At 50.5% G+C, this 21,756-nt stretch overlaps 1 protein-coding gene across 1 annotated transcript in view; it reads left to right on the top strand.

The window, feature by feature from the left end:
• Positions 1–20,978, top strand: part of pxdn (peroxidasin) — a gene marked incomplete at its 5' end in the record, with an annotated part of 22,926 nt that extends 1,948 nt beyond the window's left edge. The window contains 16 exon segments of the mRNA XM_084481697.1: positions 737–1,009; positions 1,615–1,715; positions 1,717–1,758; positions 1,760–1,892; positions 4,589–4,701; positions 5,222–5,378; positions 6,771–6,879; positions 8,979–9,136; positions 11,565–12,571; positions 12,874–13,370; positions 13,978–14,112; positions 14,989–15,197; positions 18,368–18,479; positions 19,345–19,477; positions 19,877–19,990; positions 20,811–20,978. Coding sequence (XP_084337823.1) covers positions 737–1,009; positions 1,615–1,715; positions 1,717–1,758; positions 1,760–1,892; positions 4,589–4,701; positions 5,222–5,378; positions 6,771–6,879; positions 8,979–9,136; positions 11,565–12,571; positions 12,874–13,370; positions 13,978–14,112; positions 14,989–15,197; positions 18,368–18,479; positions 19,345–19,477; positions 19,877–19,990; positions 20,811–20,963 — 3,446 coding nt within the window. The 3' untranslated portion in view covers positions 20,964–20,978.
• Positions 20,979–21,756: the final 778 nt, after the last annotated feature.

Below are 21,756 nucleotides of genomic sequence, written 5' to 3'. Positions count from 1 at the left end.
AGGGGGCGAGGGGCGGTTCGGTTTCCCGCTTTTTTCGTGATGGAGTGGTTCCTTTGCTCTTTCGAGCAGATGTTGTGCGTTTCCTGTCCCACTTGGAGAGTGTAAACGCCGGGGCCTCCGCCATACTGTGTACATAAGTCCCCCGACGGGGAGTAATCACTGGACTAATATGGACTGCAGGCACTCCACTGCATATGTGTGCTCTCGCAGCAAGTCAAGGCAGACGTGAGAGGGGGGATATTACATATTACTTATTACGTATTACACAAGAGGTGACAAGTTTGGATGTTTTGCACTTACCGATTGCCTCTGCTGACAGACCGGTTTACATTCTCGGTGCTTGCTTGAATCACAACAAGATAGAAACAGAATGATTGATATGTGATACTGATGTAATGTGTCATATGATATTTGTGTCTAATGTATTTTATAAAGTAAACTTCCTGGCACACTTCACCCCATCAGTCAGCGCCAAAGTTTCCCTGCTTCCCGACTTTCTTTTCCTTATCTCTTCCTCACCCCCCCCCCACCCCGCCCACTCATCTCATGCTTTCATTCTACACGTCATCTTAAAACAATCCTCTTCCATCGCCCCCCCCTTGAACGTTTTGATCTGCGACCGCTGCCTACGACGTAGGGCGTAGACGTACCACGCCCGACGGCCTTCCTGCGTTTTAAACCACATAACCAACCCCCTCACCCCTCACCCCCCCCCACACCTCTGCCCTCCATCCAGCCCGGCCCAGCTTCGTCATCCAGCCCCAGAACACGGAGGTGCTGGTGGGGGAGAGCGTGACGCTGGAGTGCAGTGCCACGGGCCAGCCGCAGCCCCGCGTCTCCTGGACCAAGGGCGACCGGGCGCCGCTGCCCAGCGACGCGCGCATCACCATCACGCCGTCCGGCGGCCTCTTCATCCAGAACGTGGTGCAGGAGGACGGCGGCCAGTACACCTGCTTTGCCTCCAACAACGTGGACACCATCCACGCCGGCGCCCACATCATCGTTCAGGGTAAGGGCGGGGGGGGGAGACGCGAGGGGGGAACCGCCGCCCCCCCCCCGGGGGAGTTGGAGAGCGCTGAAGGGCTTTGCCGGGTTTTTTTGTCGTGGGGTTTGGTCTGGTTTGTGACGCGTGAAAATAGTTTGGTTCATCAAGGTCATGAATGACACAGGATAGGCTCCCCTGTTGAATGTAATGATAATGCTACTAGAAATGATACTACTGATCATTCCTTCAGCCAACCGTTTTCTCCAATGCGACTTAGGGTGAGTTATGTTCTTTTAGATGCAGGTCTTCATTATGGAGAAGGGGCCCTTGCTCGAGGATGCGTACAGGCAGGCTGTAGTGGATATCGGGCTTTAAAGTAGAATCAAAGTGAACCGGTACAAGTCTAACCAAAGCCACGTTTGTAAGAAACGGAGCTGACTCTGACAGTACTCCAGATGCCTGCCGTATACTCCTGCATGACTTTTATTCCACTTCCTAATAACCCTCTTAAAAACCTGGAGTCTTCCAGCTCACAGCTCAAACCCACACACACAACCGCAACCTGTTATAATCCCACCATATAAACACCAGCCCTCTCTCTCTCCCCCCCCCACCCCTCACCCACCCAGCCGTCCCCCACTTCACCGTCACCCCCCAGGACCAGTCGGCGCTGGAGGGCCACACGGTGGACTTCGCCTGCCAGGCCAGCGGCTACCCGCAGCCCGTCATCGCTGTGGACGCGGGGCAACAGCCCGCTGCCCAGGACCCGCCGGGCACCAGGTGCTGTCCAGCGGCACGCTGCGCGTGGCGCGCGTGGCGGCCCACGACGAGGGCCAGTACGAGTGCCAGGCGGTCAGCCCCGTGGGCACGGCCCGCGCCGCCGTGCAGCTCAGCATCCAGCAGAGGGGTGAGGGGACGGCCGCGGCCCCAGGTGTAGGGCCCGGCCTGTGTTGTGCTGTTATCCGTGACGTGACGACATGCTTTGTTCATTCAAATGTTTTTTTTATTGTTTTTAGCGTGCATACAATAGAATATGAATGTACAATACATACAATACAATACAGTGAAATAAAAGCACCACAAAAACACCAGCACTGACTGAAATAAACTTAGATTTTTATATATATATATATATATATATATATAATTATATATATATTTTTTTTTTATAAATTTTATATCAAAATAGGATAGGAATCGTTGCCAGACCTTGTGGTACTTCTGGGTAGAGCCTCGGGCAGTGCACTTAAGCTGTTCCAGCATGATTACATACATGTCTGTACAAAAGTACATGTTTCCATTCATCCGCTCAATGGCAGGATTATTTGATGAAACACCTCAGATATTGTTGCGTTGTGCAGCCCGACGTGCACTCATGAGCAGCCTGGGTGCTAATTTCCGGACATGTACACAGTAAGCCTTTCACAGTAACACTGTGAAAGGTGCAAAGCAGTGGATGTCGTATCACATACATCAGTGTAGAAGGTGAACTCCATACTGTGTGATCTCGCGGGACTTGTTTTGAATGCATTATAGGTAGAGTGCGAATGGTTAATGGTAGCAGTTCCCTCTGAACACTCCCCGCGTTGTATGGGAGGAAGGGGGTGTGATGTACTTAAATGTTAAAGAGGGAGTGGGGCACAATCTGCGTCCTCCGTGGCTAATTTGTCGCTTGCACACGAGGGCCTGCCATTAGATCGCAACAATGCCTCTACACAGTGACAGACAAATAGCTGTTTGTGTGCCCGTGTGTGTGTGTGTGTGTGTGTGTGTGTGTGTGTGTGTGTGTGTGTGTGTGTGTGTGTGTGTGTGTGTGTGTGTGTGTGTGTGTGTGTGTGTGTGTGTGTGTGTGTGTCATTTGGTGTGCATTATTACACGTACAGGTCTTTTTATTGCCTCAGTGTGTATGTGTGAATGTGTACGACTCTGTGTGCACCCGTCCGTGTGTGTGTGTGTGTGTGTGTGTGTGTGTGTGTGTAAAGAACTAAGTGTGTCTGTGTGTGTGTGTGTGTGTGTGTGTGTGTGTGTGTGTGTGTGTGTGTGTGTGTCTGTGTGTTTGTGTGCATGTGTGTGCGTGATTATATGTGCGTCCATTTGATGCGTTAGTGTGTCTGTATGAAAGTATTCACCTTTCTTTGTTTGTGTGTGTATAGAAGTTAGCGTGTGTTTGTGTGTGTGTGTGTATGTGTGTTTACTGTGTACTGTGTGTGCGTGTGTGCTGAAATGATAGGTTTGGCACAGCCCGGGAAAGCATGGGAGTCTGTAATCCCCAGATGACACCATGTTTTCCATGTAGTAATGGCTGTTAACGTGGCCTCAAGTACACGCTTCATAATGACCGTAAAGAAAGGAGCTACTAAAGCGACGCAAAGTCCAAGCAGCCTGGGTCTTACCAGGGCTCTGCTGGGCTCTCCCGGTCAACGTAGAGAGAGAGCAAGAGAGAGAGAGAGAAAGAGAGTGGGAGAGAGGGAAAGAGAGAGGGAGAGAGAGGCAGAAAGAGACGTCAGCCATCTAGACGTGATGTCATTCATATTGACAGTGTGAGCACAGCTGAAGCACAGGAACACACACAGAGTTTCTAATCAGTTTCAAAGCTTCTTCTGTGCCCTTAAATTCTGATAAATTAACCCGGAAATCACACAACTAATTCAAACCAGGAAACTGTATAAATATACTTTACATGATAGTTGTAGTTGAATACAATATGTTGATATCCCTGGTATTAGTATCCATGGTTCGCATCTCAATGGGGTACCAGCCCCAGCCCCCCCCACCCCCCCCCCACCCACCCCCAGATCATTTGTGCTCCAACAGCCATTGCGTTTGTTTCCCAGAGCCGGTGGGCTGGTCATTGGATCAGAGACAGGAACAAGGGTGGAATTGGACTTCTTCCAACCCCTAGAGCTATATCATGTCCATGATTCATCCTGCGTCTGTGTTTTGCTGTGTGTGTGTGTGTGTGTGTGTGTGTGTGTGTGTGTGTGTGTGTGTGTGTGTGTGTGTGTGTGTGTGTGTGTGTGTGTGTGTGTGTGTGTGTGTGTGTGTGTGTGTGTGTGTGTGACTCTTGTCAGTACATCCTTGGTATGAAGTTTACAAAACTAAAATAATTATATAGAAAAATCGTAAAGGCTGATTGATTGAAAAGTTTGATCATAAGTGAGTGAATGATATTGTATTGATTCAGTGACTCAATGCTGTACCCCAACAAAAATATAACAATTTACGCCTTGTGTTTCCTGTTGTTTATCAGAACCACCTGTGTTTATTATTGATCCAAATGTGTATTTAATTGAATTTACAAAGAAGTACCAAACATCCTGAAAATAAAAGATATTTTGCACACAAAGTAAGCACTGCAGCTTAGCAGTCAAGCTGAATCTGTATAAATAACGACCCAGATTTGCTGCAGTGAAGTGTGTAACTGTAAATATGTGGCTGTGCTATGCTGAGGCCCGTTCTCTAAACGTTCCACCCATGGGCGGTTGCGTTACTGTTTTGATGTTGCATTCATCAGAAACTCATTGACTGTGTGTTGAAACTGGACGTTGCCTAACCATTAACACGGCCCTATGTGTCTTTGTGTGTATGTTTGAACTCATTCAGTAACGCCTGTTTTCACAAATGCTCCAAGGGACCTGACGGTGGAGTCTGGCCAGGACGCCCAGATTCCCTGCAGCGCTCAGGGCCAGCCTCAGCCCGTCCTCACCTGGAACAAGGTTAGAGGCCTGACCCCCCCATCCCCCACTCCATGCCCCGCCTACCTACCGACCCACCTATCCCCCCCCCCGCCCCCCCCCTCCCGGGAACGGAGTGTCCGTCAAGTTGAACCGCTCTTCCTCGGAGGGGGGTCAGCCTTAGGAAGGAGATCAGGATGGGGTCAGAGGGTGGAGTTGGATTTTGGATTCACCTCTTCTTCCTCACTCAGATCCACTTCCCGTAGCGAGATGTTAATCGCCGAGCTAGGTAGCAGCGTTGTAGCTTTCTAACGCCCCCCACCCCCCCCCCCCCCCCCCCCCCGGTCAGGCCTGGGCAAGCATCGTCCAAGCCTCTGAACAACCACAGTGTAGAGAGAGTCGACCGAGACGCTCCCCGTGTCTACGCGGGATGCTCCCTGGTGTCCTGCCCTGTTGACCTTTCCTAAACATTTCCACCTGTTCACTACCTCCTACCCGCCCCCCTCTCTCTCTCTCTCTCTCTCTCTCTCTCTCTCTCTCCCCCCCCCTCCCGCCCACCCAGGATGGGGTGCAGGTGACAGAGAGCGGCAAGTTCCACATTAGTCCTGACGGCTTCCTGGAGGTCAAGGACGTGGGCACGGCCGACGCCGGCCGCTACGAGTGCGTGGCGCGCAACCCCATCGGCTACCAGGCCGTCAGCATGGTGCTCTCCGTCACAGGTAAGCCTGCTTAGCGTTAGCTCGCTCGCTAACGCCCGCACCGTGCGGCCCACCGGTCTCCGGGCCGCTGGCACGTCGCTGACCGTCGTCATGGGCAAGTAAAGTGAGCGTGAGTAGCTCGCGGACCAACCGGCACTGTGCCAGGCTTAATCGAGGTGCCGCCTTTGACGTGGATGCTATTGATAGCGCTCATAGCTGTCTGTCTCAGCTGTCTCTGTCGTTCGAAGCATTGAGTGTTTATCATGAGCTCAGAATGAAGAGGAGGACGGTATGGAAGACAATAGGGGCAACTTTGGCAAAGGACATTTCCCTTTTCCACGAGTTGGCCGTCAGGTCAGCCGGGAGCCGCCCTGCACGCCTGTCGGCTCTCGGTCGGCTGCTGCGCCGGGTGTGTTGACATTTCCTGCCGAGAACACTAAGGGTCCGCCCGCGACGCTCCGCCGGCGGCCAGCGACCCGTTTACAAAATGTGTTTGGTTGTTGTTGGAATCTTGAGTCCCTCGCTCTCTCTCTCTCTGGCTCTCTCTCTCTGTCTGTCTCTCTCTCTCTCTCTCTCTCTCTCTCTCTCTTTCTCTCACTCTCTGTCTCTCTCTCTCTCTCTCTCTCTGGCTCTCTCTCTCTCTCTCTCTCTCTCTCTCTCTAGCTCTCTCTCTCTCTCTCTCTGGCTCTCTCTGGCTCTTGCTTTCCTTCTCTCTCTCTCTCTCTCTCTCTCTCTCTCTCTCTCTCTCTCTCTCTCTCTCTCTCTCTCTCTCAACCCTCTCGTCACACTCACACTGTTTTCAATGGCCCGCTGACCGCTCAGCAGCGTGCCAGAGCTGTGCACGCCCCACCCTGGGGGAGTTGTGCAGCAGTCCCCCAATACACTTTTGAGGGAATCAGAGTTCGCTGTAATATTGTTTTACTCCCATTAAGTTTAACTGGGCGCCCTTTAAAAAAGCATTAAGGAAACGGCTGCATTGGCGACTTTGTGCCTTGCGTGTCTTACTGGGGGACCTGGTTATGAACAACGCTCATGTAAGGCTGAGCGTCAGCGTTGTACCTAACTCTAATAGGGTGCGTTGGTAGGCCTTTTCTGTGTAACCACTTACCATATAATGTCATCACTGAATTACTCTCTTGTTCTTTTTCGGTCACAATTAACGGCCGCCAAGAAAGTATCCAGAATCGAAAACGTTCAAAGTGTGGAAAAACTGATGCAATAATTTTGATTGTCGAAGGTTAAAACCATTGTCAGATGTTTTGTGTTTATTTCTCGTAGTCAATGCATTCCACACATCCTTTTCATAATTTAACTAAATGGCTCTCTCATTCTGTCTCTCTCTCTCTCTCTCCCTTTTTCGTTCTCTCCCGTCTGCCCCTTTCTCTCTCTCTCTCGTCCGTCGTCCACCTGCAGTACCGGCGGTGAGCAGAGAGGGCGACACCTTCGTCAGCTCCTCCATAGAGCAGGCCATTCGCAACGTGGACAGCGCCATCGAGTCCACGCGGAGACGCCTCTTCGATGGGTAGGCAAAGCACACCCAGAGACGTCGGCACGCACACGCCTTCCGCCTTCCGCTCTACCAAAACCAAAAACCCCCACGCGTCCTGCTTAGAGTAACACAAATATAATAACAAACTTTCCAAAACAAGATTACAAAGTGCTTATCTACAGCTTTTATCGAATTACAGCAGAACTGAATCAGCGAGCGCAAACACAAGCGTCGCGCATGATACCAATCACAGCGATTTAATCAGCGGTGACTCATGCATGCCTTCTATCTCTCCGTTCCGCCGTGGCGTTAATCAGGTCAGGGTCTTGATGGCCTCAGGTTCTGTGTTGTGTTGTCCTCATTGCTCCGTGTTACCTGCTGTGCGCTGAGCGACTAGAGTAGGTGTCTCGGAGCGTGTGTGCGTGAGTCACGCGGGTTTCCGTCCTCTCTCCAGCGACGTGGGCGTTTCTTTTGGCTCATGCTTACGTGCGTGCTGCAACCACCCACACAACACACCACCGACCACCACATGGGAAACTGGACAGACGGGACCGTGACACAGATCAGCACAAGAGATGGACATGAAACTAAAAGCTTTTGTTTTATGGGTGATTTTTTTTCTGGATTTGATTTGGACTTTTTTTAAGTCAAACCTTGAAAAGGAAATTGCGCAACATGCGATAGAGTTCTCATGCTGTCATGAAGGCTGGACTATCGTGTCTGTTTTCTAGATAATCATCCCTTCTCAATGAGTTTGGAAAGCTCGTTCGGGAACACTTTGTGGTCTCCTTCAATGGTTTGAGTCCTCAATTGTTCCTCAGCCTCATTGTTAAGTTGCTATGGACAGTGCCAAGGATGACTATAAACACTAAAAGTTTAGTAAGATTAGTAATAGTAGTAGTAGTTAGTAGTAGTAGTAGTTATAATATATAGATTCATGTCTCACTATGGGATTATTAAAAAATGTGTGCATACACTACATTACTCTTATTTTGTACTAAACACATTATACTGGACTTCTGTGTAATTAGACTGAAAATACTCATACAATGGATCACATTGTCTTTCAAAACACCAAGACTCACTTAAAGGCATACTTAACTTAACATTGTGGGACTTTTCACCCCACGCCCTCCCTGATGTCGGACCTGTTTAACACACACACATAACACTGAATGAATGTGTACATGTGTGTGTGTGTGTGTGTGTCTGTGTTTTTTCTTTCCAATGGCAATGACAGATGTTAAATCCTGCCTTCTCCTCAGCTGACCTTAACTCTTCCTCATTACTCTCACGTTTCTTTTCTCTCTCTCTCTCTCTCTCTCTCTCTCTCTCTCTCTCTCTCTCTCTCTCTCTCTCTCTCTCTCTCATCTAATTGAAAGGAGAAAACGACTAGCTAGTTTCTGCATGTGTTAAAGCGAGCAAGGCCCTGCACAGGGACCCGGGCCCTGGTGTGTGAACTCTCTCTCTCTCTCTCTCTGGTCTCTCACACTGCCGTGTGGCTGCAGTGTGGTTGCAGGTGTTGAAATGCACCACGGGTCTGTTTCCTTTCTCTCGCTGTGGAGAAAATACAACCTGACTAGAAATAACACGTCTAGCGCCGCAGAACGTCTCGCTTGTGCCAGGACTGTGTTGCTATACCAAGATTTATTCTGCGACTTCATTTGCTATATACTAAGACTACGGTGTACAGGCATAGTGCATCATGGATAGTTTGACTAGAATGTGCCCTTGCTTGGCACTGGACCCAGTATCACCTTATGCAATGTCTCCAGCGACCACAGCTATGGAGTTGAGTCATTTAGGAGGTTCACACAGCGTGACAGCTTGGCAGTGGTTGCGGTTCGATGAATCCAATGTAAAGTAACCCTCACTTGTGCAAAACCATTGTGGTCCCATTGTGAAAAATCATGTTGGTTAGTGTGTCTCCCCGCACGACACATACGATACGTGTGGGATTAGCGGAACACGTCGGGACACTCAGTTGGACACACACCAGTCCCACACAACGCATGTCTTCATCGTGTCCCGTGTGCGCCTTACGTGATTCCTTCACAGACACCCCCCCCCCTCTCTAGCTTTCGTCTCACCTCCTCATCCCCCCCCCCCCCCGCCCCTCTCTGTCTCTGCAGGCAGCCCCGGACCCCGGGGGAGCTGCTGGCGCTGTTCCGCTACCCGCGGGACCCCTACACGGTGGGGCAGGCCCGGGCCGGGGAGATCTTCGAGCAGACGCTGCTGCTCATCCAGAACCACGTCAACCGGGGCCTGATGGTGGACACCAACGGCACCGGTGAGGCTCCTCAGACTGGAGGACCACAGACACACACATGTTGATATAAGCACGCACACACACGCGCACACACACACACACACACACACACGCACAAACAGGTGGACACCAACTCAGTGCTGATGACCACACCCACACCCACACCCATCTCTTTATGTAAGCACACACACATACAACGGCATTGGTGATGCAACCCAGACCCGAATACCCACACCCATGATTTGATGCCTATATAAGTAGTGTGTGTGTGTGTGTGTGTGTGTGTCACTCACAAAGATAAGTAGGTACTACACACACATACACTCACATTCAATCAAGCATGTACACTCACACATACACACACACACACACACACACACAATTAAGGAAGAAATTGCTCAATTAAAGCAGTTCATTGGAAGCATGAGATGTGGTTTCCATGGTTTCCTAGAAACAACTATTCTCCACACTCAAACAGTGGCCTGCGTTCAATCCCATTCGTCCCGTTGTTCCCTCCCCAAAACCCTGGACCCAGCGATGAATTATCATAGTGCCGAGCATACTTCCATCTGCATGCCATTTTCTCTCCATTAGGAGCCGCGGGGCCAGAGACATAATTGTCAGGCAGTTGACGAGCCGCCCATAAACAGTTTAACTGGGCCTGCGTCGCGGCTCCCTGTTCAACAACACAGTGTAATGTTATGGTCCCATGTCCCCGTCTGCAGGCGCATGAAGGGTAGGCCTGTTCATCTCCCCCGAGAGACGTAGGCGTGTGTGATCCCGGGAAGAAAAGGAAAAAAAAAAAAAACACGCGCCCTCATTTTTCAGATTTCTGGAATGGGAATTTGCAAAATGCTTCGTCCGATTAGGGCGAGCATGTGGAAGTGCTCATGCACATTTTAACTTTGACATAGCTGGCGACGGCGGACATTTGCCTGGCTGCGTACAGCCAGCTCCTTTAGCTACGGGCGGCGGCGGTGGTAGCGGACGGGGGGTGGGGGGGGGGGGGATGAGAATGTTTCGGGGAACAAGTAGAGGGAATGCAATGCAGGGGCGCTTAAGGATGGGAAGGAGACGAATGAATGGAAACCCCCCCCTTGAAAAATGTAGACACAATAAAGAAAAAAGAGAGAGCGTCCACTAACAAGGGATGAGAGGATAATGTGGCGAAGGGAAAATGAAGCGAAAGAAAAAGGTTGGAGGAGGGGAGGGCTTGGTGGAGGGGCATTGTAGACAGAGTTTTGCTTGGTTATGCCAACAGCCAACTGCGGGCTATGCGGCTGGCCCCGCACCAGGCTTGCACAGGAAAGACAAACAGGCGCACTGTTTTCATTGTATCTCTGCTGGGTCCATGAGCCAGCGGGGAGAGGAGGGCACCGTCACATCCCTGGTTCCCTGTTGTCCATCCACCACCAACACACACACACACACTCACACATATGTGGGAAAATATCCTCTTAAATCATAGAACTGAAATGCATGCTCGCGCACACACACACACACACACACACACACACACACACACACACACACACACACACACACACTCATTGTGAATGATCTCGGCCATGGGGGAGAGGGAGGGAGGGATAGATAGAGGGAGAGGTGAGGTTAAGAAGTTCAGGAAAGCTCACTTCACCCCTATTCAAGCCACACAGAGAATCTCAAATTAGTTTGCTTGTGTGTTGCTCTTGCGCCGCAGTGCCAACCCTTCAAACACACACATACACACACACACACACATACAAACACTTAACCACACATACTGTACATGCACACACATACACATACCTGCTATACATATCTTCCAGCATTGCACAAGAGCTATCACATATTACCACGAGTCGGGGCAGGTTGGAGAAACTGTGTATTTCATGCCCCCAGGAATCGTCCTTTCCACTGAACGAGCCAGTCCCAAAGCATGCTGGGATACACAGTGGAAATATTTGCCGTCCACATTGTTTACATAATATTGTGTGTATTTTTCCTCACACGATGAGTGGCGTGATTTAAAACATAAACCAAGACTATCGAGTTTTGGAAATCCCAGTGCCAACAATGCTTCCGCATGTTATAAACAATGTGCAATACTATTGTATATTTCTTATTGAAATTTGCTATTTTTCAGACTTAGGTTTAGGCAAAATAAACCACACGTAAACTAAAATGTATCAAATTGTTTGTTTTCTTCAGCACTGTGTTTCTATGTCCATACAGTACAAACAATGAACAATATCCCGCGTCTGGATACATTTTGTGTTTTTCCCACGATAATCAAGCCAAGCTAAAACAAAAGGGGCTCAACTGCTGACACAGTTGGGACGTTTTTCTACGGGAAAAAAAAAAGCGCATTCATCTAACTTCCGTCTTGCCTACAAACCGTACCGCTCGTCCAGTCGCCAACCTTCCGCTCTCACTCTCGCTCTCTCGCTCTCTCCCATCTCCGTAGCGTTCCGGTACAACGACCTGGTCTCCCCGCACTTCCTGGAAGTGATCGCCAACCTGTCGGGCTGCACGGCGCACCGGCGCTTCAACAACTGCTCCGACATCTGCTTCCACCAGAAGTACCGCAGCCACGACGGCACCTGCAACAACCTGCAGCACCCCATGTGGGGCGCCTCGCTCACCGCCTTCGAGCGCCTGCTCAAGTCGGTGTACGACAACGGCTTCAACCTGCCGCGCGGCGCCAGCGAGCGCTCGCACAACGGCTACCGCCTGCCGCTGCCCCGCCTGGTGTCCACCGCCATGATCGGCACCGAGACGGTCACGCCCGACGACCGCTACACGCACATGCTCATGCAGTGGGGCCAGTTCCTGGACCACGACATGGACGCCACCGTGTCGGCCCTCAGCCAGTCGCGCTTCTCCGACGGCCAGCTGTGCACGTCCGTGTGCACCAACGACCCGCCCTGCTTCCCCATCCAGTTCCCGGCCAACGACCAGCGGCAGCTGCGCAGCGGCGCCCGCTGCATGTTCTTCGTGCGCTCCAGCCCCGTGTGCGGCAGCGGCATGACGTCGCTGCTCATGAACAGCGTGTACCCGCGTGAGCAGATCAACCAGCTCACCGCCTACGTGGACGCCTCCAACGTGTACGGCAACTCCCGGCACGAGTCGGACGAGATCCGCGACCTGGCCAGCCAGCGGGGGCTGCTGCGGCAGGGCATCATCCAGCGCACGGGGAAGCCCCTGCTGCCCTTCGCCACGGGCCAGCGCACCGAGTGCATGCGGGACGAGAACGAGAGCCCCATCCCCTGCTTCCTGGCCGGGGACCACCGGGCCAACGAGCAGCTGGGCCTGACGGCCATGCACACGGTGTGGTTCCGGGAGCACAACCGCATCGCCACCGAGCTGCTGCAGCTCAACCCGCACTGGGACGGGGACACCATCTACCACGAGGCCCGCAAGATCGTGGGCGCCCAGATGCAGCACATCACCTACAGCCACTGGCTGCCCAAGGTGAGCGGCGCCCCCTCTCCTGGGGCCCCCCCGGGGGCCTTTTGGTCGGGGGTGGGCGATGAATGCATTGTTTTCTGTTCGGAATCATTTTGAGGCGATGTAACCTGATTCATTCTAGAGATTCCCTTGATGCTGCGGAATATAATCGCGTTGCTTGTTAGAGTATTTCAATTAAGTTAGATGAATCACATTAGAGACGCCAATAGTGAATCTGCTATTGTGATGATGATGCTGCTGATGATGATGGCGACGACCGCAACGCAACACGCAACGACCACTCCCCTCCCCTCCCAACCTTCCAGGTCCTGGGCGAGGCGGGCATGAAGCAGATGGGCCAGTACGCCGGCTACAACCCCAACATCAACGCCGGCATCCTCAACGCCTTCGCCACCGCCGCCTTCCGCTTCGGCCACACGCTCATCAACCCCATCCTGTACCGGCTGGACCAGGACTTCCAGCCCATCCCCCAGGGCCACATCTCGCTGCACCGGGCCTTCTTCTCGCCCTTCCGCATCGTGAACGAGGGCGGCATCGACCCGCTGCTGCGCGGCCTGTTCGGCGTGGCGGGCAAGATGCGCGTGTCCACGCAGCTGCTGAACACGGAGCTGACGGAGCGGCTGTTCTCCATGGCGCACGCCGTGGCGCTGGACCTGGCCGCCATGAACGTGCAGCGCGGGCGGGACCACGGCATACCGCCGTACAACGACTACCGCACCTTCTGCAACCTGACGTCGGCGCAGAGCTTCGAGGACCTGAGGAACGAGATCAAGAACCCCTCGGTCCGCGAGAAGCTGCAGAGGTACGGCTCGCTTGCGTTTTACGAGTGTGTTCACCTGTGTTGTTGTCCTGGTGGCCTTTATCGGGGCATTATAGAAAGGGAAACTTTGTTTATATAGCACGTTTCATACACAAAGGCAGACTCAAAGTGCTTCACATAGAAACACTGTCAATACAATAAAATAAAATAGATAAGTAAAAGAAAACAAAGCCAACGTTAAAAAAAGAAATGCGTTGTAGAAAAGGAAGTAATAAAATAAAATAGATACGGAAAAGAAAGTAAAGGCAAAGTTTAAAAAAATTGTAGAAATTGTAGAAAGCAATGTATTTAGCAGAAAGCTAACGCAAACATAAAAGTTGTATTATTATTATAATGAACCATAGAGCAGCATGGCACATAGACTTATCACAGACCTCTATTTATTAAGACAAAACAAATGAGCTTAATGTGAGCCTAATGCCCGCTGTCATTAAGATGCCTCATGTTTAGTGTTTGCTTAATGCTAAAGGGACCCTTCGGTGAAGTGTGCAGACTTGTACGCCCAATGCTATCATCGCGTAATAACGGAAGCTTAGCCGTCACTGTTGGGTGAGCTTCAGCTAGGTCCTGCTCCTCTCTCCGTCTCCAGGCTGTACGGCACCCCTCTGAACATAGACCTGTTCCCGGCGCTGATGGCGGAGGACCTGGTCCCGGGCAGCCGGCTGGGGCCCACCCTGATGTGTCTGCTGTCGGCCCAGTTCAAACGGCTGAGGGACGGCGACAGGTCAGTCGCTGGCAACACACGACAAACAACTCAGCCAACCCCCCTCGCCTCGCACAACGCATCCAGAGGAGAGGCACCAAAGCCGGGACCCTGTTTCTCCCTCTTCATGGTTCAAGGGGATAATTCACCTTGGTTGATGTGTTTTGCTTTTTGAGTCGCTCTTAACTCTCAGCGTTTTTTTTTGTCGATTTTGTTAGGCAAACAAAATCTGCATTCAAGTGTGATCAATTACAATTTTAGATATTAGTTGTTAGTATTTTTATTATCATACAAATGATATGCTCCTGTGTGGCTAAATCCGTAGAGCCCGGCATTAACACTGCCAGGGGTACAGGGTTTGATTCCCGCTGGGGGCTTCCCCACGCTCAGACGCTATAGATCTGCTAAGTCCCGCCCCTTCCACTAAACCCCAGTGGACCTCCAGGTTGAAAAATTGTTAATGCAAAGTGAATGTGAGAAAATAATTATTTTCTGGTCCCGTTTGAATTGTGCCATGAATGTCAACATATGTTGTCTGTGAAACTACATGTCGCCGTGTTATGGGGTGACGTCACATAGGCGACATGTAGTCTTTCTCGTTATGTCTTTTCCACAACTGCTAGCCGAAGAATCCTACAATATACTGTCAAACTCTTAACACGAAAAATTATATAAAAAATTCACAGACAACATATGTTGACATCCATGGCACAATTCACACGGGACCAGAAAATAATGATCTGCTCACATTCACTTCGCATTAACGATTTTTTTCAACCTAGAGGTCCACTGGGGTTCAGCGGAAGGGGCGGGACTTAGCAGCTCTATAAACTCACAACATTACAATCAAGAGACAAAGTGTTTACGCCCCCCCCCCCCCCCGTGTCCTCCCTCCAGGTTCTGGTACGAGAACCCGGGCGTGTTCTCCCCGGCCCAGCTGACCCAGCTGAAGCAGGCGTCGCTGACCCGCGTGCTGTGCGACAACGGCGACAACATCACGCGCATCCAGCAGGACGTGTTCACGGTGGCCGCGCTGCCCCACGGCTACGGCAGCTGCGACGACGTGCCCAAGATCGACCTGCGCATGTGGCAGGACTGCTGCGAAGGTAGGAGGCCCTACCTGCCCGGGTACCGGGGTACCCCAGAGGGCGCTTTGGGTTGAGGCCCGGGTACCGGGGTACGCCAGAGGGCGCTTTGGTTTGAGGCCCGGGTACCGGGGTACGCCAGAGGGCGCTTTGGGTTGAGGCCTGGGTACCGGGGTACCCCAGAGGGCGCTTTGGGTTGAGGCCCGGTCGTACCGGGGCGGGGGGGGGGGGGGGGGGGGGTCTTCGGAGGTTTGATTGTTTTTCCAAGGCGGTGAGGTTGAGTTGTTTGTTGCTACCTGCCTTTTTTGAGGAATTTTCTCTCTAACTATCTCTCTCTTGCTTGCTCTCTCTCTATATTGATCTCTCGCTCTCTCTCTGTCTCTGTCTCTGTCGCTCTCTCTCTCTCTCTCGCTCTCTCTCGCTCTCTCTTTCTTGTCTTTCACTTTCTCTTATCTCGCTGCGTTAATCTTGGAAACCTAATCCAAGCTTTTTTTGCAATGAGAGCCAACTCTGGATATATTGCATGTACCTGCATGGGGATCTGCGAAGTGTTCAGGGGAATCTGTGGTGTAGAGCCATGTCATCATGACACATGCCAGATCACTGTGATAACGAAATGAAGGATTGAACAAAATGCAGGATTTCACATCATTCCTGATGAAATAAGACAAAAAGAGTAGTGTCACGTTATGTTATCATAAGTCATAATCTTATGTGATCGTGAGAAGCTATACTGATTATATGAGTATTTATTATACTGATTATATGACCATATGCTTGTAGGTAATTTGTTTTATTGTGTGGCTGTGCTTACAAACCACACAGATACAGCTTTGTCATGCACAAGCTATCAAATACTTGAACGACGCACTAAGCCGCATATTGAATATATGTTACGTAAAAATAAAACTATTGTGCGCTACTATGGTACATAGTCTGTTCAGTACATGGTATGGTCATTTGGAATAATTGTGTTTGTAAAACGTATTGTATTTATTATTATTTGTTGCTCATGTTTCTGCTGTTATAACATTCCCCCCAAAACCACAACTTCTGTGAGGTTAATTAAACTCCCCGGGACACGTTTGACTCTAAGTGCTTTGAGACATAATAAAGCTCTTAACAACTCATTTTAAAACACACTTAAAAAACACACACATTTTCCGTTACTTTTGCTTTCTCTTACAGGATCGTTGCTAATTATTTGGCCAATTACCCAATTATTTAGCCCCAGAAATCAAGTATTAAGGAGGCCCCAGAATGATCATAACTACCCAAAGTGCTAACGATCAGCAAATCTGTCAACGCAGCAAGGAGTTGGTGGGCATGTTTTGAAAGGAGGTCCTGGCCAGCTCCACTGGTAGAGCCTGGTGTTAGCATTAGCCAAGGTTAGCTGTCGATTACCACTGTACCCATGCTGCATATGTACAGTATGTACTATGTACTCATGGTATAGTAGGGCAATTTGGGTACTTTTCAACAGCAAAATATATTTGATATATTGTGAAGGATACCAGGTTGACCTTCGGATTATTGTCAGAACAAAAACATCTTACAAAATGTCTAAATGAAGTCATGAGGATAAGATATCGGATAATAATTGAAGTCCTATCTCGAGCTGATAAATCTTTGGTAAATGGGTGGAGCAACAACAAACATGATGGAAGAAATGTAGGCCACACCCACTTACATCTGGACGTGGTTGAGTTTAGTGTCATGTGTCCAATCGGGGTAAGCGAGCATGAGATAGGGCCTGGGCTGTCGGGCTGGTGTGGGGATCCAGGGAGAGGGGGCTCAGAGATATGGCGGGGTTACAGAGCGGGAACATCCCCATGACATATGCTGCGCAGTGGGCCACAGCGATAGCCATGATGAACTGCATCAACCACATCAATGGGCTGGGCTCTTGTTTTATCGCTCATCTCATGATAAATGATGTGTTCACATATTACAGACTCAGGCTCAGACTCCATCCCCTCGCGCTCTGCTGCACTATTAACAGGATCACGCCGGGGTTCTTATCGTGGGATGGACCAGGAAGCGGTTTTAATAACCGCCCCGTGACGGCTCGCTGTTTGTTCTCCTTTTATCCGCGGCGCTGACCGCCCGTTTCACAAGAATAACGAGGGACGAGCTACGCTAATAAACACAGCATATCCTGCCAGACAACACAGGCAGAGAGAGAGAGAGCGGGAGAGAGAGGGAGAGAGAGAGGGAGAGAGCGCTGAGAGAGAGAGAGAGAGAGAGCGCTGAGAGAGAGAGAGAGAGAGCGCTGAGAGAGGGAGAGAGAGAGAGTGCTGAGAGAGGGAGAGAGAGCTGAGAGAGAGAGGGAGAGAGCGTTGAGAGAGGGAGAGAGAGAGAGCGGTGAGAGAGGGGTCTGTCTCGCTGTCGGTGTCAGACGGCAAGTCTGTCCCAGGCGGGCCTAATCTAATATCTTTGGCACATTAACAATAGAGCGCGATAGAGATTAAAAAGCAAGTGTGTTTGTGTGTGTGCAAGTCTGCAAGTGTGTGTGTGTGTGTGTGTGTGTGTGTGTGCTTGTGTGTGTCTGTGAATGTGTGTGTTTGTGTCTGTCCACGTGGATCTCCTTCAGCGTTCAGTCATGTTTTCATCAGATGTTCTGTGTGTGATGTGGAGCCCACCAGCCTCCCACAGTGACTGCCTGCTGCAGCCCACCTTATTAGGAGGCCAATGTAATCTCACCTAGACAGACTTCCTCACCCGAGGTCTGGAGAGATTTAGGCATGAAAAGCCAGATAGGATTTGAGAAACAAAAAACGGGCTGGAGATACTGTGGGCCACAACCAAGGAATAAGGCTATGGGGAAGTGAGCACAGTATTTCCACTTGAAATGGAATTCATCTTTGGCCAAATGCCGAAAGTTTACAATTGAATGGCTGCCTCAGGATTTCTGAGTTCATGTTTCTAACTACTATTTATATTTCTAGCACTGGTAATTCTATAGTGCGTCGATGCATCCTGTCTTTAGCCTTCATGTGTGTGTGTGTGTTTGTGCAAGAGGATGACACAATGACTATCCATGCAAGCACACAGACACACACAAACATGAAGTCATTCTCTCGCTTGGATGCTTATCCTTAAACAGAACAGTGTGGTTGTTTCCTTTGTTTGTTTGTGTGTTGTCGGCCTGTGTTGTTGACGCTCCGCCGTCTCCTCTCGTTGGTCCCCAGACTGCCGAACCAAGGGCCAGTTCAACGCCCTGTCCTATCACTTCAGAGGACGCAGGTCAGCTGACCACAGCTACACTGGGGATAAACCAGGCACGAGCGCCCAGGAGACCAGGTAACTCCACATGGGATGGTATGGGATACTGGGATTAGAACAGTGAGTGTATTATCTACCAATCACAATCTGAATGCAACCACAAGGTTATACGAAGGCTGTCACTATATGGTGCTTTTCATGCTTCATATAGGACATTAATAGCCTAGTCCTAACTAGACCTTCGTACTCATTTCATTCATACCGATGGTCTAGAACTGCTATAGAGCCAAACGATTTCTCACTTGAAGGCGGGTGCTGTTGAAGTTTAAAACCTATTGGCTCTGCCCAGTGCCACTCCGGATCTGCCTTAACCAATCGCTAACGTTTGGTCGTGACGTATTTCATGCTTAGCAAACTCCTTCACCACTAACGGAGCCAGCTGGAAAATTTAACTTTTCCCGAATCCCGTGGGAAGAAGTGCCACAACATCTTGACCACCAACAAAAAAAAAAAAACTGCTTTAATTTATCTATATTTGGCAGAGTTTCCACAACAGACCGAATAGCTTTCTCCATGGTCTTCCTGCTTCTTCCTGGTATTCGTTTGACTGAAACTCGCGTACGACCTGTACGTCACTGTTCTCAGGTCGCGCCTTCCTGTTCGCTGATTGGAGGGACAAACTTGAGGGAAAAGAAATCGTTCGAACATACAGCACTCCCAGACCTAGTACTGAAGTGAAATGAAAATTGAGCGGAAGTACGGAGGCGGGCGGAACCAGGCTAGGACATTAAGGGATTCACTCCTGTTTCCTATAGTATGCAAAGCATTGAAACTGTGGATTTGGAATAGGATGGGTGTAGAAATGATAACTATTAGAGCCTTAACAATGAAAGGTTGTTAAATGCATGTTTTCATTTGATATTTCCTATTCATTTATTTTTAGTCCAGAGGATGGAGCCAAAGAAAATGCTGTGAATGTCACTTTGACCTCCAAGGCCAGCACTGAACCCACAGCCAACGAATTCCAAGACTTTGTCTCCGACATGCAGAAGACAATTACAAGTTTACGCAAACAGGTCGGTTTCCCGGGATACGATTTAAATGACACACACTCGCTGAAATTACCCAAAGAGCAAATGTTTTCTTCCCCTCACAAACACATACCTTACAAAACCATTTACTACCAAGTATTTGTAACTTATATTAATACGTTTGATCTGTCAACGTATGTATGGTTTTATGTGTATTTTCTTGTCCATTTTTTCTTCTCTATTTCCCGACGCTAAATTGACATGTTTATTGAAGTAGCCACCTCATTATACATACCCCTTTGCTATCTACACTATATATATATTTAGCTATATTTATCCATCTATCTGTCCACTCACCATCTGTCAGCATGCCTGCCTGCCTGTCCCTCTGTCCTCCATTGTTTTCCCGTTGGCCCCATGAATAACACTCTTGTCCCCATGCAGATTAAAAGACTTGAAGCCCGTCTGAGCAAGACAGACTGCACTGATTCTGAGGGCCGCGACCGGACGGATGGCGATCGCTGGAAGCAGGAGGCCTGCACCACGTGTGAATGCAGAGTAGGTCACTGCAGCCACGCCCTGTCTCTGGGCCACCACACACACACACAACACACACACCAGCAACAGCGTGTACAGAAAATGCATCTTGTTTTTAAAGAGATGTCTAATGGACGCGAGGTATTTGTTTTAATCTGTGCTGAGGTACAAAGGTGCTGTTTTATCCGTCAACCTGTCCAATGCCGTCAAACCCGCTGAAACGGCACACTTGTGTGGCATTTATCTTTGTGGCATGCGTGTGTGTCTTCATGTGACACATGAGCCATTATGTGTGTGTCTGTGTGTCTGTCTGTGTATGTGTGTGTGTGTGTCGTCTGGCCTGTACGGTTTAGATCTATTGTGCATTTCTCTGAATTCTGGCAGAGGTTGACAGCGTTCGCATGCCAAACCTGGCACGCATTCGGCTGTCAATCATTCCTCTCAGCCTCTCTCTCTCTCTCTCTCTCTCTGTCTCTCCCTCCATCCAGCGTTTCTTTCCACCCCTGCCTTTTTCCTCCCTTGCACCTGTCATATTTGGCAACGGCCTACACACAGACACACACACACACAGACAGACACACACACACACACAGACAGACAAACACACAGACAGACAGACAGACCTTTAGCGAGATGCGACGGCTCACCAAACCCAAGACATTCCGCCGTGTGCGTCTTAACATCCTCCCGCTCTCCCCGGCCTTCCAACGGGGGGGGTGGTCCGTCACGCGGGATCCTTCTCTCCCCCTGCAACATGATCAAAGAAACAAATACCTTCCATTGTACATTCAGACCCTAACCCAGTGATCCATCTCTCCCCCCCCCCCCCCCCCCCCCCCAGGATGCCCAGGTCACATGCTTCGTGGAGTCCTGCCCGCCGGTGGCGTGCCAGAAGCCCGTCAAACTAAAGGGCGCCTGCTGTCCCGCTTGCCTCCAGAGCGAGGCCGCCGCCGCCGCCGCACCTGAGCAGCGGACGGACAGCCGCCACGCGTAACACCCCCCCCCCCATCCAACCCTCTCACCCCCCCCCCCCCCCCACCCCATCCAACCCTCTCACCCCCCCCCCATCCAACCCTCTAACCCCCCCCCATCCAACCCTCTAACCCCCCCCATCCAACCCTCTCACCCCCCCCCATCCAACCCTCTAACCCCCCCCCCCATCCAACCCTCTAACCCCCCCCATCCAACACTCTAACCCCCCCCCCCCACCATCCAACCCTCTAACCCCCCCCATCCAACCCTCTAACCCCCCCCATCCAACCCTCTAACCCCCCCCCATCCAACCCTCTACCCCTCGTCACCCTCAGGACCCCCCCCCCCCCCCCCCACCCACACTCCAGCACTGCGGTTGTCGCCATGGTGTCCGTTACACTCCCAATCTCTCACACACACACACAACGATGCAGAGAACGAGACTCTCCAAGGCCACGCTCAGCCTTGGCCGCCCACACCCCCGGTATCAGTGTTTTATATTATATTGTTATTTTTGTTGTTGTTGTTTTTACACACAGAGATTTTTTTGTTTTTTTGTTATTATTATTATTATTGTTGTTATTGTTGTTGTCGTCGCTTTCTCTGAGACCAGCAGTCAGCCTAGTGCCTCCCGGCCGTCTCCTCCTCCTCCGCCGGTGATTTGGACTGATGGTGCACGAGGGGCAGAGATGAGTCGATCGGGGAAGGTGGCGGCCATTTTGTTGTCTCACAAATACTTTCTCAGGTTAGAGATACCGAAAAAAAAGGCTTGGTGCTATTTTCCTTCCTCTTTAACAAATGATTTAGTCACTAAA

Source organism: Micromesistius poutassou (genome assembly GCF_964030765.1).
Source record: "Micromesistius poutassou genome assembly, chromosome: 17".
NCBI lineage: Eukaryota > Metazoa > Chordata > Actinopteri > Gadiformes > Gadidae > Micromesistius > Micromesistius poutassou.
This window is presented reverse-complemented; position numbering and strand designations above follow the sequence as displayed.